At 33.3% G+C, this 15,448-nt stretch overlaps 1 protein-coding gene across 2 annotated transcripts; it reads right to left on the bottom strand.

The window, feature by feature from the left end:
* Positions 1-5,125: 5,125 nt before the first annotated feature.
* On the bottom strand, positions 5,126-13,855 carry LOC106306752 (S-alkyl-thiohydroximate lyase SUR1). 2 transcript variants are annotated; one of them, XM_013743483.1, is made up of 8 exons: positions 13,396-13,855; positions 12,766-13,105; positions 12,478-12,696; positions 12,342-12,401; positions 12,140-12,234; positions 5,539-5,599; positions 5,381-5,474; positions 5,126-5,317 (listed from the first exon to the last, which is right to left on the bottom strand). In XM_013743483.1, exons 1-8 carry the CDS (start codon positions 13,737-13,739, stop codon positions 5,160-5,162), a joined length of 1,371 nt encoding a protein of 456 aa, XP_013598937.1. In that variant the 5' UTR covers positions 13,740-13,855; the 3' UTR covers positions 5,126-5,159. The 2 variants fall into 2 exon arrangements, with proteins under 2 accessions (XP_013598937.1, XP_013598936.1); XM_013743482.1 differs by lacking the exons at positions 5,126-5,317; positions 5,381-5,474; positions 5,539-5,599 and adding exons at positions 11,462-11,857; positions 11,921-12,014 and having other exon boundaries at positions 12,079-12,234.
* Positions 13,856-15,448: the final 1,593 nt, after the last annotated feature.

Here is a 15,448-nt window from a genome sequence, read left to right as displayed (position 1 = left end):
GAAGATCACATCTTAAGAAACTTTATGCCTATAACAGTAGTATGAATCTCATGCTTAGGTCGTGGAAGAGGTTTAGTCAATGGATCAGCAACATTTGCATCCGTTGAGACTCTGCTAATCTTCACATCTCCTCTATCGACGATATCACGAATGAGATGATATCTCCTTTGAATGTGTTTGGATTTTTGGTGGGATCTAGGTTCCTTCGCCTGTGCGATGGCTCCATTGTTGTCACAATAGAGATCCAATGGGTTAGAAATACTCAGAACCACACCCAGTTCAGCAATGAACTTTCGAATCCAAACAACTTCCTTTCCTGCTTCAGAAGCAGCGATGTATTCAGCTTCATTTGTTGAGTCTTCTACGGTGCTTTGTTTGGAACTCTTCCAACTCACTGCTCCTCCATTAAGACAAAAGATGAAACCAGATTGTGATCGGAAATCATCTTTTTCCGTCTGAAAGCTGGCATCAGTGTAACCACTCACAACAAGTTCATCACTTCCTCCATATACCAAGAACTTATCCTTAGTATTTCTCAAATACTTGAGGATAGTCTTGACTGCTGTCCAGTGACTTTCACCTGGATCAGATTGGTAACATCTGGACGAGTACAGAGCATGGCATACATGATAGATCCTAGAGCAGAAGAATGTGGGATTCTACTCATGCGCTCTCGCCCCTCATGTGTCGACGGACACTAAGTCTTGCTGAGATTTATGCCATGGGATATCGGCAAGAAGCCTATCTTGGAATCATGCATCTTGAATCTATGCAAAACCTTATCGATATAAGTATCTTGACATAATCCAATAGTCTTATTTAATCTATCTCTATAGATTATTATTCCAAGAATATATGCAGTTTCTCCCACGTCTTTCATTGAGAAACAACCTCCAAGCCAGGTCTTTACAGAATTAAGCATAGAAACGTCATTTCCAATGAGAAGTACGTCATCTACATACAACACTAAGAAAACAACTGCGCTCCCACTAGTCTTCTTGGAAACGCAAGGTTCTTCTTCATTTCTAATGAAATCAAACTCTTTGATAACCTCATTAAAACGAAGATTCCAGCTCCGAGATGCTTGCTTCAAACCATAAATGGAACGTTGAAGCTTGCATACTTTCCTAACACTTCCAGGGACTGTGAAACCTTCAGGTTGTGTCATATACACATCCTCTTCAAGATTTCCATTAAGAAAAGCTGTTTTCACATTCATTTTCCAAATCTCATAGTCATAATGAGCGGAAATTTCTAGGAGAATCCGAATGGACTTAAGCATTGCAACTGGTGAATAGGTTTCATCATTGTCAATACCATGAATTTGTTCGTAACCTTTAGCCACCAATCTAGCTTTGTATATCCGTATATTACCATCCATGTCAGTTTTCTTCTTGAAAATCCATTTTCACTCAATGGTTTTAACACCATCAGGCAAATCAACCAAAGTCCACACTTTGTTTACTGACATGGAGTCCATTTCGGATTCTGCGGCTTCTCACCATTTATCGGAGTCTGGGCCCATCATAGCTTCCTCAAAGGACGTAGGTTCATCACTCTCTATTATCAATAGATCATGATGATCTATCACTCAAACCCCATATCTAACAGGTTCGTGACGTGTCCTTTCAGACCTATGTACCTCAGGTTCCACAGGTGCAGATTTTACGACTCTTCGTAAATCTAATTGATCATCTTCAAGAGAGGATGAAACATTTTCCTGTGTTTCTCAAACTTCTTCGAGATGTACTTTACTCCCACTGTTCTTCTTAGAAAGAAACTCTCTCTCAAGAAAAACGCCACTACGAGCAACAAACACTTTGTTCTCAGTGGAATTGTAAAAGTAATAACCTTTGGTTTCTTTGGGACAACCAATGAAGAAGCATTTATCATATTTTGGTATATCTGTAAACATACGTTTGACATAAGCATTAGAACCCCAAATTTTCAGAAAAGACAAATTTGGAACTTTTCCAGTTTAAATCTCATATGGAATCTTTTCAACTGATTTTGATGGACATCTATTCAGCGTAAACGCAGACGTTTCTAGAGTGTATCCCCAAAAAGATGGTGGAAGATCTGCATGACTCATCATAGATCGAACCATATTTAATAAAGTTCGATTTCTCCTTTGGGACACACCATTCCATTGTGATGTTCCTGGAGGAGTGAGTTGTGAAACAATTCCACATTCTCTCAGATGATCGTTAAACGCTTGACTCAAATATTCTCCACCTCGATCAGATCGAAGAGCTTTTATTTTCTTGTCAAGCTGATTTTGCACTTCATTCTGAAATTCTTTAAACTTTTCAAAAGTTTCAGACTTTTGTTTCATTAGATAAAGATAACCATATCTACTGAAGTCATCAGTAAATGTAATGAAGTACTGATAGTTTCCTCTAGCATGTATACTCATTGGTCCACATACATCAGTATGTATAAGTTCCAACAAATCTTTGGCTTTTTCACCGTGTCCAGTAAAAGGAGCCTTAGCCATTTTACCCAATAAACAAGATTCACATTTTTCATATGATTCATAATCAAATGAGCTAAAAAGTCCATCACTATGAAGCTTTTGAATGAGTTTCTCATTTATGTGGCCCAAACGACAATGCCAAAGAAAATTTTGATTCATGTCATTAGACTTGAATCTTATGGTACTGATATTATAGACATGCACGCTTTGGTCTAGAATATAAAGTTCATTCTCTAATGGACCGCTACCATAAAAGATATCATTACGATCAAAGGAACAACACTTATTTTTGATCGAAAACTGAAATCCTTCCAAATCCAAACAAGGAATGGAAATAATATTCCTACTTATAGCAGGTACATAGTAGCAATTCTTAAGTTCTAAAACCAAGCCTGAAGGTAAAGACAAGTAAAATGTTCCCACAACTAATGCAGCAACTCTTGCTCCATTTCCCACTCGTAGGTCCACTTGACATTTCTCCAAAATTCTACTGTTGCTTAGGCCATTCATATTCGTACAATATGAGCACCACAGCCGGTAGCAATACCCATGAAGTAGAACCAGAAGCAGTAACATTTACTTATGTAACATAAATACCCCTAGACGATGTTTCAAAAGTCTTTTTCTTTTCCAGATCTTCCAAGTAGGGTTTAAACTCTTGTTTGAGAACAACTCTTGTTTGATAACAACTTGTTTGATAACAACTTGTTTGAGAGAATGGATCAAATTGATAATTCATATAGGATTTAAACTCTTGTTTGAGAACAATTCAAATTGAATGGATCAAATTGATAATTCATATAGGACAAATTGAATGGATCAAATTTCCTCCAGTGGTATCGAAACCCGAGAGTTGTTCTTCAAACAACTTGTTTGAGAACAACTCTTGTTTGATAACAACTTGTTTGATAACAACTTGTTTGAGAACGGTTTTGATACCACTGGAGGGTTTAAACTCTTGTTTGAGAACATCTCTCGGGTCTCGAATCCCATATCAAGATTCTTGTTTCTTGGTTTTCTTTTGCTTTACCTGGTTAGAAACACAAGGTTTTCGTCTCTGGCGAGTATCACGCAGAAATCAACGTCTTCGTTGATGTTCTACACCAATGACAACTCCAGTTTTGTCAACGGTAAGTGAAACTCTTAATATGGGTGTATTAAATATTCATCTTTCGAGTACTCGTGAATTACAAATAAGTACTTCGGAATATTTAAGAACTATTTATCGAATAATAATTTACTATAAGTTACAAAAAAATTTTTTTTTACTATAAATGAACATGAGGATTTATTTTGTTTACTCTGCTAAGAACACATGAGTTAATATAAACGAAATATTTGTGAATATTATAAAAAAAAGAATGAATAAGAACATGAATCTCTGGATATAGCAAATATTATTTATTTTTCACAACAACATTTTTTTTTGTCTCTGAGCAGATAACGGATAATTATTTCATACTTGTTATTTATTTTGCATTTGCAAGTATTTAAATTCTATAGATTGATGCCCAATTTGAACACTACTAGTACTTGAAAAATTGGTTAAAAAGCGAATAATAACGAGTAAACAATTGTGGCCCTAGACACTGGATCCTTGATGCTATTTGAAAAGTTTACAACAGTTTTTATTTGGTTTGAAATTTAGATCTCTTATATATTAATTGAGGAACATTTGAAAAATCGTAACCTCAATTTTGTATTAATTAAAAAAATAGCCCATCTTAGGTGTCAATCAATTAGGATGTTAATTAAGGTGACGTGTCAGCTGCATAATCAATTGAGAAATTGGTGAGTCCATGATTAAATGCTAGAGAATGTGACCATATCCATCGATATTTAAAAAAAAGGCTCATGTAATATAACGAAAGAAACACATAATTTAAAAATATAACGAAAGAAACACATAATTTAAAAATATAACGAAAGAAACACATAATTTAAAAATATAACGAAAGAAACACATAATTTAAAAATATAACGAAAGAAACACATAATTTAAAAATATAACGAAAGAAACACATAATTTAAAAATATAACGAAAGAAACACATAATTTAAAAATATAACGAAAGAAACACATAATTTAAAAATATAACGAAAGAAACACATAATTTAAAAATATAACGAAAGAAACACATAATTTAAAAATATAACGAAAGAAACACATAATTTAAAAATATAACGAAAGAAACACATAATTTAAAAATATAACGAAAGAAACACATAATTTAAAAATATAACGAAAGAAACACATAATTTAAAAATATAACGAAAGAAACACATAATTTAAAAATATAACGAAAGAAACACATAATTTAAAAATATAACGAAAGAAACACATAATTTAAAAACGATCAAACACTGTATAAACGAAGCGTTTCATCCCTAATAAAAAAAAATTCATACAGTAAAGTTGATACTGTCTCGTGGCCACGTCTATCGAAAGTAATCCGTATGGTTTTGAAGCTTTTATTAATCAGGATAGTTTGCTAAGAAGGTCCAGTTTAAAAAATCTCAACTTCATTGCCTAACCCCGCGCAAGGCGCAGATCTTATCCTAGTTAGATAATAAAACAGAAGGGAATGGGAAAGGCATGATATATGACAAGAACATCCCCCTGGCACATTGTACGTACATTGGGGGCGTGTACAATCCATGTAATATCCACTATCCCGACACTATCACTCATTTTCAACGCTTGAAGGTGACTCAGTTTCTGTATCTGTCTTCTTGGTATGGCGTGTACAGAAACCCTTGAGTCTCTCAAGTGCATCCTCAAGCATATGAGCTTCCACTCCGATAGTTATCCTCATCCAGTTCTTCAACCCCAGAGCCTCTCCTGCAAACGAAATCTATTATTAGTATCAAATCCCATATCGAGATTCATGTTATTTTGCTTTACCTGGAAGAAACACGAGGTTTTCCTCTCTGGCCAGCTTCACGCAAAAATCAATGTCATCCTTGATGCCATCCAACAATGACAGCTCAAGCTTTGTCTGCAGTAAGTAAAACTGTTAATATCGAGAATGCTTATCTGTTAATCAGGTTCTAAAGCCGTACCAATAGATAAGTGCAAGACTCGGGTTTCTTGGGACAGACGACGCAGCGAATATCCTTGAGCCTATCACACACCAAATCGACATTATGCCGGAGGGGAGGACGTTGGGCCTCGATACAGGTGCGGAAGCAAGGATAGACGGAAGGATCTTCATGGCCGAGGGGCAAGATAGTCTTTTTAACGTCCTTCCTGCAGTTGTCGAAGAGCATGTAAATAACGCCTCTCAGCGTTACGGTCGAGGCTTTCGCGGCCTGAAGGTTTATGTCATCTGATTTTCAATCGTGTGATGAAGACTCTAAATTGTTTAGAGGTTTTAGATTTTTTTCTATTTTTAAATATTTTTATTAATAAAATAAGAAAATATTTGATTTTACCGTATATAAATTATTTAAATTTTAGAAAATTGACTTTCATATTATTTCATTATCTTATTTGGTGTATATTGTTATGTTTCATAGAATTGTTATGTGCTTTTCGATATAATTTTACTAAATATTATTAAAAATATATTAAAATATTAAGGAAAAAAAAATATTTTCATTGTGATTATAAAACTAACAATATAATTTTTAATTTGTACTTATATAAAATATATATAGAGATATATTATTAATTTATGATTTTAATGGGACTATATATTTACATGGGAATTTTAAAAATATTATTATCTTATTATTTTATCGATTTGTGTCATATTTTACACCAGCCCAAGTTAGAACCGGCAAAATTTATTAATTTATAGAAATTATTAATTTATCGAGTATTAATTTATAGAAGTTTTATAGACGTTGATTTCTTCAAAAATTATAAAACAATCATAAGAGAAAAGAGAAGAGAGAAAAGATAGGACACAGTTTGATTTTGTAGCCTCGTAGGATCTAAAGAATGGCAAAATGAAATGCGCTAGTATTATTGATGATGATGGTGTTGAATGTTATGGTGGTCATCGTATAGCCAAAGCAAACAAGTATTGGATTCAATGTTTCCGAAAATGTTCTAAACATTGTGCAGTCACGATGGTAATTGTTTTGAACGTTGTAAAGTCAAATGTGGTGGCTCAAACCCTCCTCCCCTAGTTTTACACGGTACAAATTTTTCTGTTCCTTTGGTCTATAATTCTAGTTTTATTTTGTTGTTGTTTCACATTGGCTGGCATCTGTGTAAGTTCACAGAAAGAATTAATGATAGTAAAAGATTTGACTGAAGATTTGTGATCATTTATAGCATTTTAACCTTATTTTAAAATTAAATAAAAATACTAATAAAATAAATATTTGTAATCTCTGTTTATACATGTATTATAAGTCCCACAGGTTTTAAAATGGTTTTAAAATATATTAAAATTCAGGAAATGAAACAATAATACAAAACTAGTGATTTATACTATGTAAATAATCCTAGTAAAGATGATACCTTAAAAATAAGATGAGTTGGCAAATGTTGGTTGACCTGACCCAACATGTAAATATGGTCTTTCATAAAAACAATGAAATAAATCCTTTTTATTGTTGAACATTTAATACTGTAAAATCATATCAAAAATTGAACACATAAGGAATTGAATAAAGAAAAAAAATTAATGTTGTGGAAAGACCAAAAAAAATCTCGGCAAAAATCTACTCAAACTTAGAATGATGCATGCAGAAGTATTATAATATATGTTAATTTCTTGAGAATTTATATAACAATCAAAAGATAAAAATAAGAGATAAAAAATTGGACAAAGTTTATATTTAGGATCTAAAAATGGCAAAATGGAGTGCGGTGGTAGTAGTGATAATGATGTTGGTGATTGTTATGGTGGTCACCGTTGAATCAAACAAAGCAACTGGTTGGATGCGTTGTTTCCGCAAATGTTATGTACCTTGTGAAGATCAGGATGGTAACTGTTTTGAATGTTGTAAAATCAAATGTGGTGGTCCAAACCCTCCTCATGGTCCAGGAGGACCGCTTTCTCATAGTTTCCGACGGTAAAGATCTTTCTATTCCTTTCATATAGAATTCTAAATTTATGTATTATTGTTTCACACGGTAAATTCTATCTTATATATGGTTTGTTTGCACAAATAGACCTTCATATGGGATGGCATATGTGGACGTTTGCAAAAAGAAAGAATGATAAGGGATGTTTTCCGGAAGAATTGTGATCATTTTATTATTATTACTATACTATAAAAAAAATTTAATTAGGAGAATTCTACTTTATCTCATATTTGATACGCATTTTCAAATTTAATTTTAAATGATAGCAACTTTTATAAATATCTTAAGTTTATTATAAAAAAAGACAAAACTAACCCTTCTGAATCATTTATAAATTTTTAAAAATATTTATATAAGTTTATAAATTCAATCCCACCCCTTAAATACTAAACCTAAACAATAATCACTAAACCATAAACCCAAATGTTAAAATATTTTTTATTGAGTGTATTTTTGAAAATTGGTATTCAACTAAGTGTATTTCAAACAGTTTATCTTTAATTAATATGTTCTTTTAATCTGTTTTACACTTGATAAATTTATTATTTGATGTTAGTAGTTTAATTAATCATGATATATATATATATATATATTATCTCAATAAAATAGTAAAATTAATATTTATTTATAATAATATTTAATATCAATTACGTAATAATTCAAATTTAAAAGTTTATAAAAACCTATTACATTAAAAGTATATATTTATATTTAAAAGGATATTAGCTTTTATTGAAATGCAACTTTAGAAAATATATAAGAGTATCTTTTAGTTATTTTGTGACCAAATTTAAAATAATGGAAATAACCTTAATGAGATTCTATGCATATTATAAAATTTCAGTTGCATATTATAATATATCACGTATTATTAAGATTATTTTCAAAATTGTGCTTATGTTTTAGTGGTATAAATGTCTATATCCAACATTATTATCATTTCTCAGTTAGTCATAGGCCCAACATTTTACATGGATCCAAAAACTTGAACCGGGACTAATCCGAAACCAAATCGAAAATTTGCAAGTACCTAGTTAGGTACACAATACCTTTACCTGAAAGAACCGGAACCGCAAAAACCGACATGGATAGAACCAAATCAAATAGACCCGATTTGAATATACCTGATTTATACCCGACCATAAAACATGATATCCAATACTATGACTCTTTGTGTTCTATTTTTTATATATTTTAATTTATGATTTGGTTGTAATATTTTTTGTTTGAAATATTTATTATTATTTTGTAACATTTTTAGGTAATACAAAATTTTAAATTTTAAGCATAGAGTTTAAAAATGTTTAATTTCAATTATTAATAATTTATTGTGGTCATTTTAAAAAAAAAATTAGATGAATATGATGAATTTCAACTAAATTTTGATAAATTTTGAGTATTTTGAGTCTTTTTGGTATTAAATATTTGAACCTGACCCGTTATGGACCCAAAATTATAGGTATTTTACAGGTATTGATTATAAACTCGAACCGATCTAAACCCGAACCGAAAATTTCTAAATATTTAGTTGGGTCCTAATGTCTATGATCCGAAAGATCCAAACCCGAAAGAAACCAATCCGAATGCGATCCAAAGACCTGGATACCCATGCCTAGTTAGTCAGTTTATGTATCTGTCTTCGTGGGATGTCAGAAAAGAAAGTTTTTCTTCATGGCATGACGTGTACAGACTACAGATACCCTTAAGTCTGTCTGGTGCATCCTCGTTCATATGAGCTTCCACTCCGATAGTTATCCTCGTCCAGTTTCTAGCCTCTCCTTCAAAACATCCTCCCCCCACCCCCCCAAAAAATGAAATCCATTGAATCGCATAGAAACACAAGGTTCTTGTTTCTTGGTTTTCTTTTGCTTCACCTGGTAGAAACACAAGGTTTTCGTCTCTGGCGAGTATCACACAGAAATCAATGCCTTCACTGATGTTCTCCACCAATGACAGCTCCAGTTTTGTTAACAGAATGTGAAACTGTTAATATGGGTGTATTAACTATTCATATTTCGAGTACTTGTGAATTACATATAAGTACTTCCGGATATTTAAGAACTATTTATTAAATAATATTTTACTAGAAAAGAACATGAGAGTTTATTTTGTTTACTCTACTAAGAACACAAGAGTTAAGATAAACGAAATATTTGTGCATATTATAAAAAAAAAGAACGAATGAAAAGATGAATCTCTCGATATAGCGATATTATTTCTTTTTCACAACAACAATTTTTTTTTTTGTCTCTGAGCAAATAACGCATAATATAAAACCGAGTAGCTAATTATTTTTCATACTTGTTATTTATTTTGTACTAGAGTGACACGTTTCCATCCATCAAACCGTTGTGTTTCATTAATAAAAATAAAATATAAAGTAATTCTAAAACCAATTAAATTAATTATAATATTGTTTTTCTGTAAGAGAAATCTTTGTAATGATTAAGGTTTACGTTGTTAAACTATTTTAAATTTCACAGATCTTCTAAAAATATATACTGAAATTTTTGATTATCCAACCATTTGAAACTAAAATTAAAATTTTAATTATTATTCAAAAATTATAACAATGTAAACATAATATATATTTTTTCATATAATATAACTACCCGCAAAATTGCGGACAAACACCTAGTATAATTTTAAGTGAGTTACCATATAATAATTTTAATTCATATGCCTATATTAATATAGATGAATTAAATAACATTTCTTGATTAATATAATTTTAAATGACTCACCATATATTTTCTATGTTATAAAATATAAAAATATTTTAATCATTTCTAAAAGTGATAACTTATCTATGATATGACATTGTCATTGGAAAATGATGAGAATTTTAAAATTATAGATTTGACTGTTTTGCATTCATTTGAAACATTTTAGAATATATATAGAGTGAATGAGTGAGTTTAATTAATATTATTGGGTTTACATTAATTAGTTTTCTGGAATCTATGATTTATTACATTCACTAATAATATAAATATATCAAAAACCGTTTTTATAATTGTTTATGTAGTATCATATGTATTTAAATGTATATTATCAATTTATATAATGTAATCTATGATATTTAATTGTTTCTATAAATAAATTATATTAATTCATCTATATTTAAGATGTTTAATTGTATGTTTGGAAACATTTATTAGATTAGGTAATTCTAGGGTTGGTTTCCTTTTAAAAACTTTAATTAAATAAATAAAAAATAAAAAACTAACGACCAATCAAATTATAACAATTAATTGGAAAGCTCTTTTATGAGCAACACATCTGCACAAATCACTTAAATGACTTCTCAATTAATATACAGTAAAACTTCTATAAATTAATACTCGATAAATTAATAATCTCTATAAATTAATAAATTTCGCGAGTCCCAACTTGGGCCGGTTCAAAATTTGACACAAATCGATAAAATAATAAGATAATATTTTTTAGAAAATTCTTTGTCAATATATGGTCACATTAAAATTATAAATTAATAATCTATATGTATACATAGTTTATATAAGTAAAAATATATTTTTATATTATTTGTTTTATATTCACAATGAAATTATCTTTATATTTTCTTAACACTTAATATATTTTGGATGAGATTTAGTAATATTATATCTAAAACCACGTTTAAATTCTAAGGAATATATATTATATACACTAAACAATATAATAAAATTAATATAAATGTCAAATTAAAAAAAAATAACAATTAATGTCTATAAACTAAAATTAAATATTTTTCTTATCTTATAATAAATATATCTTAAAATAAAAAATATAAATAAAGAAATTTTTGTAAATTAATCTCTATAAATTAATAAAATTTTAAAATCCCAACAATATTAATTTTTATACAGGTTTTACTGTATAGGAGGATTTGGAAGTATTTAAATTCTATAGATTGATGCCCAATTTGACAACTACTAGTACTTGAAAAATTGGGTAAAGAGCGAATAATAACGAGTAAACAATTGTGGCCCTAGACACTGGATCCTTGATGCTATTTGAAAAGTTTACAACAGTTTTTATTTGGTTTGAAATTTAGATTAGATAATAAAACAGAAGGGAATGGGAAAGGCATTGAAATATGACAAGAACATCCCCCTGGCACATTGTACGTACATTGGGGGCGTGTACAATCCATGTAATATCCACTATCCCGACACTATCACTCATTTTCAACGCTTGAAGGTGACTCAGTTTCTGTATCTGTCTTCTTGGTATGGCGTGTACAGAAACCCTTGAGTCTCTCAAGTGCATCCTCAAGCATATGAGCTTCCACTCCGATAGTTATCCTCATCCAGTTCTTCAACCCCAGAGCCTCTCCTGCAAACGAAATCTATTATTAGTATCAAATCCCATATCGAGATTCATGTTATTTTGCTTTACCTGGAAGAAACACGAGGTTTTCCTCTCTGGCCAGCTTCACGCAAAAATCAATGTCATCCTTGATGCCATCCAACAATGACAGCTCAAGCTTTGTCTGCAGTAAGTAAAACTGTTAATATCGAGAATGCTTATCTGTTAATCAGGTTCTAAAGCCGTACCAATAGATAAGTGCAAGACTCGGGTTTCTTGGGACAGACGACGCAGCGAATATCCTTGAGCCTATCACACACCAAATCGACATTATGTTTGAGTATCTTGTTCTTCTTTGCAAAGAAGTTTTTATCCACTTTCTCCAGGATCTCAGGAAGTGCAGCCTGTCAAAAAGAAAAACATATTCATGAATTCAAGGACGACTAGTTAACTTAACAACCAAGCCAAGCCAAGCCATCCCATTATTATTCTATAGTAGCAAGACACAAACCTGAACGATAGTGGAAGGGTCAGGTGTTATGTCTAGACTCTGCTTGATGGATTGAACCACCTGTCAGAGAATAACTATACATACTAAGATTACTTGGTTACAAAGCAGCAAAGAGAAGAAAGAAGTAAAGAGAGACCTTGGTGGACTCGAAAACGCCCTCGGGATCATTCAAGGCGATCCAGCCAATCTTCCATCCAGGGACAACCCAACCTTTGGATATGCCTCCCAGCGTCAACACAGGGACGATCGATGCGAACTTGGCCATCGGAACGAAAGGGTTGTCTCCGAATATAGTCTGGTCGTACACTTCGTCTGTGATCACCATTATCCCCAGCTTCCGAGCCGTCTCTGCCACCTATAAATAAAATGTTCGAGCTTTTAGCTGCGTTACGAATCGGAAAGGACTCAAAGATTCAAGCTTTACCTTGTGGAGATGGTCGTGAGAGTAGACGTTTCCACATGGGTTGTTTGGGTTGATCACAACAATGGCCACAGTGTTCTCGTCTGCAACGGCTTCGACGCCTTCGAGATCGATCTCCCATTCTCTGTCGGGAAGAAGATCGAACTTGCGGATCTCTAGACCACTGTAAACAGCACGAGCGTCGTAGTGAGGGAAACCGGGACGTGGGAGCAATATGTTTGCGTTTGGTCGAGCCAACGATTCGAACACCAGCTCTATCCCTTGGTTGCATCCAGCGGTCAGGAAGATGTCGTCCGGCGTTAGTTTGTTCGGAAGATCTCGGTTCAGATAATCGGCGACGGCTCTGTTCCCAAAAAAAAATATAGTCCACTAAATGAGGATCGATCTAATGCAAAGCTATGGGGTCTATTTATAAGAAAACTAAAACTATATAGGGTCTGAAAAGTCAATTTCAAAATTATACACGACAGTGTTGTTGTTGTTGTTGTGTTCTGTCTGAGTGATAGTACAGTAGATAACCTGAAGCTCGAATCGGATCAAAATTGATTCAAAAGACTGCGATTACTTCGCATGCATATAAAAAAAAATCACTGATTAAAATGGAAGATCGAGAATAATAATATAATTAAATACCTTCTGGCCGGGAGAATTCCAGCTCCGGGACAGTAAGAATTGCTTTTGCCGGAGCGGAGGACGTTGACGACGGCGTCTTCGGCCTCGATACAGGTGCGGAAGCAAGGATAGACGGAAGGATCTCCATGGCCGAGGGGCAAGATAGTCTTTTTAACGTCCTTGCTGCAGTTGTCGAAGAGCATGTAAATAACGCCTCTCAGCGTTACGGTCGAGGCTTTCGCGGCCTTATCAGCTCCACCGAACCGCCAAACTGTACCGTGGCCATTCTGCGTTTGCGTTTTGGGCACTTTCTCAGTTCGAAACGCGGGAACCGCAAGGTTGGCGTGTGCTTGTTCTTCGCTCATCTTCTCTCCTTTGTGCTTGCGTTTGGTTGGTTTGTGCCTCTATAAGAAGACCCAAAAATAAAATAAAATAAAATATGTTGAAGAAAAACTGTCACTGATGAAATTTTAAAGGGCTGGGAATGTTGAATAAGGACTTATATCAAAGGTTGAATTGTGGAACGTGTTTATAAAATCTTGGTGAGACCTAACAGCCTAACCCAAACAAAAAACCACGTGCCTAAAGGCTAAAACTAATAAATCAATCGGCAATCGATATTCTAGAGTTTGTATTTGGGCCTGGCCTTGTTGGTAAGTTAAACCAAACCGAGTAATGAACCGGGAATTTGACGGGTTCAGTTCATTTTCAAATGCGTTTTGACACCAATTTGGAACCAAAATTTCCACGAGTTAGGGTTCAACAACTGACTTTAAAATGTGTTTTGATATCATAAGAGAAAAAAAATATGACGCTCAAGCCTCAAGATGAAGCTAATTATCTATTCATGTTGAAATACTAAACTGTATTCTGTTTTGGCAACTAAAAATCCTAAAATATGATTCCATCAGATGTTTATAACTGCAATTTGTGTTGTCTAAGATCATCTCCAATTCAACTCTAAAACACTATTTTAGTGTGATTTTCACACTATTTTGTTAGTGTAAAAATGACACTGCAATAAGGTAATGCAGAAGATAAACCAAGATGTTATGATGGATGTGAGAAGATAGAGATTAACAGATGGATAAATAATAAATAAATACACAGAGATTTAACGTGGTTCACCCCTAACAGCTACGTCCACGGGCAAAGAGAGATTTTATTGATGGAGGAATTACAGAGATCTGTCTACAAGAAGATTAGATCTAGTTTCTATACAGCTGCTAACTAGGTTTAGAGGAGGCACAAAATATATATAGTTATGTCCCTGAAAACCCTAGCACTAGTGGGCCTCAAAAGACTAAGGCCCAAAAGATTCAAGGCATTATTCAACAAATCTCTACCTTGACTTGAATCCTGCATAATCAGATGTACCAGAATGCACTTCTTCGTGCTCAGAATACAGATGTACCAGACTCTCTCTTTGCTCAGATGTTCCGTCGAACTCAGATGTCAGATGTCCCGTCGGACCAGGTGCTCATCAGAGCCAGATGCCCTCACTTGGGCCAGATGCTCTCTTCGAGCCAGATGCCCCTCAGGGCCAAACGCCCATTAGGGCTAGATTTAACAGCTTGAGATGTTTAGCAAATCAAGACAATGCTTGAACTTGCTATGAGGAACCGGCTTAGTGAACATATCCGCAGGATTATCAGCTGTTCCTACCTTCTTCACTTCAATCCTCTTCTCATCTCTCAGAAAATGGTATCTTACATCGATATGCTTGGTTCTCTCATGATGAAGCTGATCATTGGCTAAACAGATAGCACTTAAGCTATCACAGAACACAGTAGCCTGATCACATCACAGAACACATTTGCCTGATCATGATGAAGACCAAGATCACTGACCAATCCTCTCAACCATATTGCCTCCTTAGCAGCTTCTGTCAATGCCATATACTCTGCCTCAGTTGTAGACAAAGTCACTGTCGACTGCAAAGTCACTTTCCAGCTCACAACAGAACCACCCAAAGTAAATACATAACCAGTCATAGATCTCCTGCTGTCCACATCTCCTGCATAATCCGAATCAGAATACCCAGTAACCAGTCTCGGATCCTTGTCTCCATAGA

This window comes from Brassica oleracea, chromosome C7 (genome assembly GCF_000695525.1).
Source record: "Brassica oleracea var. oleracea cultivar TO1000 chromosome C7, BOL, whole genome shotgun sequence".
In the NCBI taxonomy this organism is placed as follows: Eukaryota; Viridiplantae; Streptophyta; class Magnoliopsida; order Brassicales; family Brassicaceae; genus Brassica; species Brassica oleracea.
Note: the sequence above shows the minus strand (reverse complement) of the source record. Positions and strands in the feature narration are given on the sequence as shown.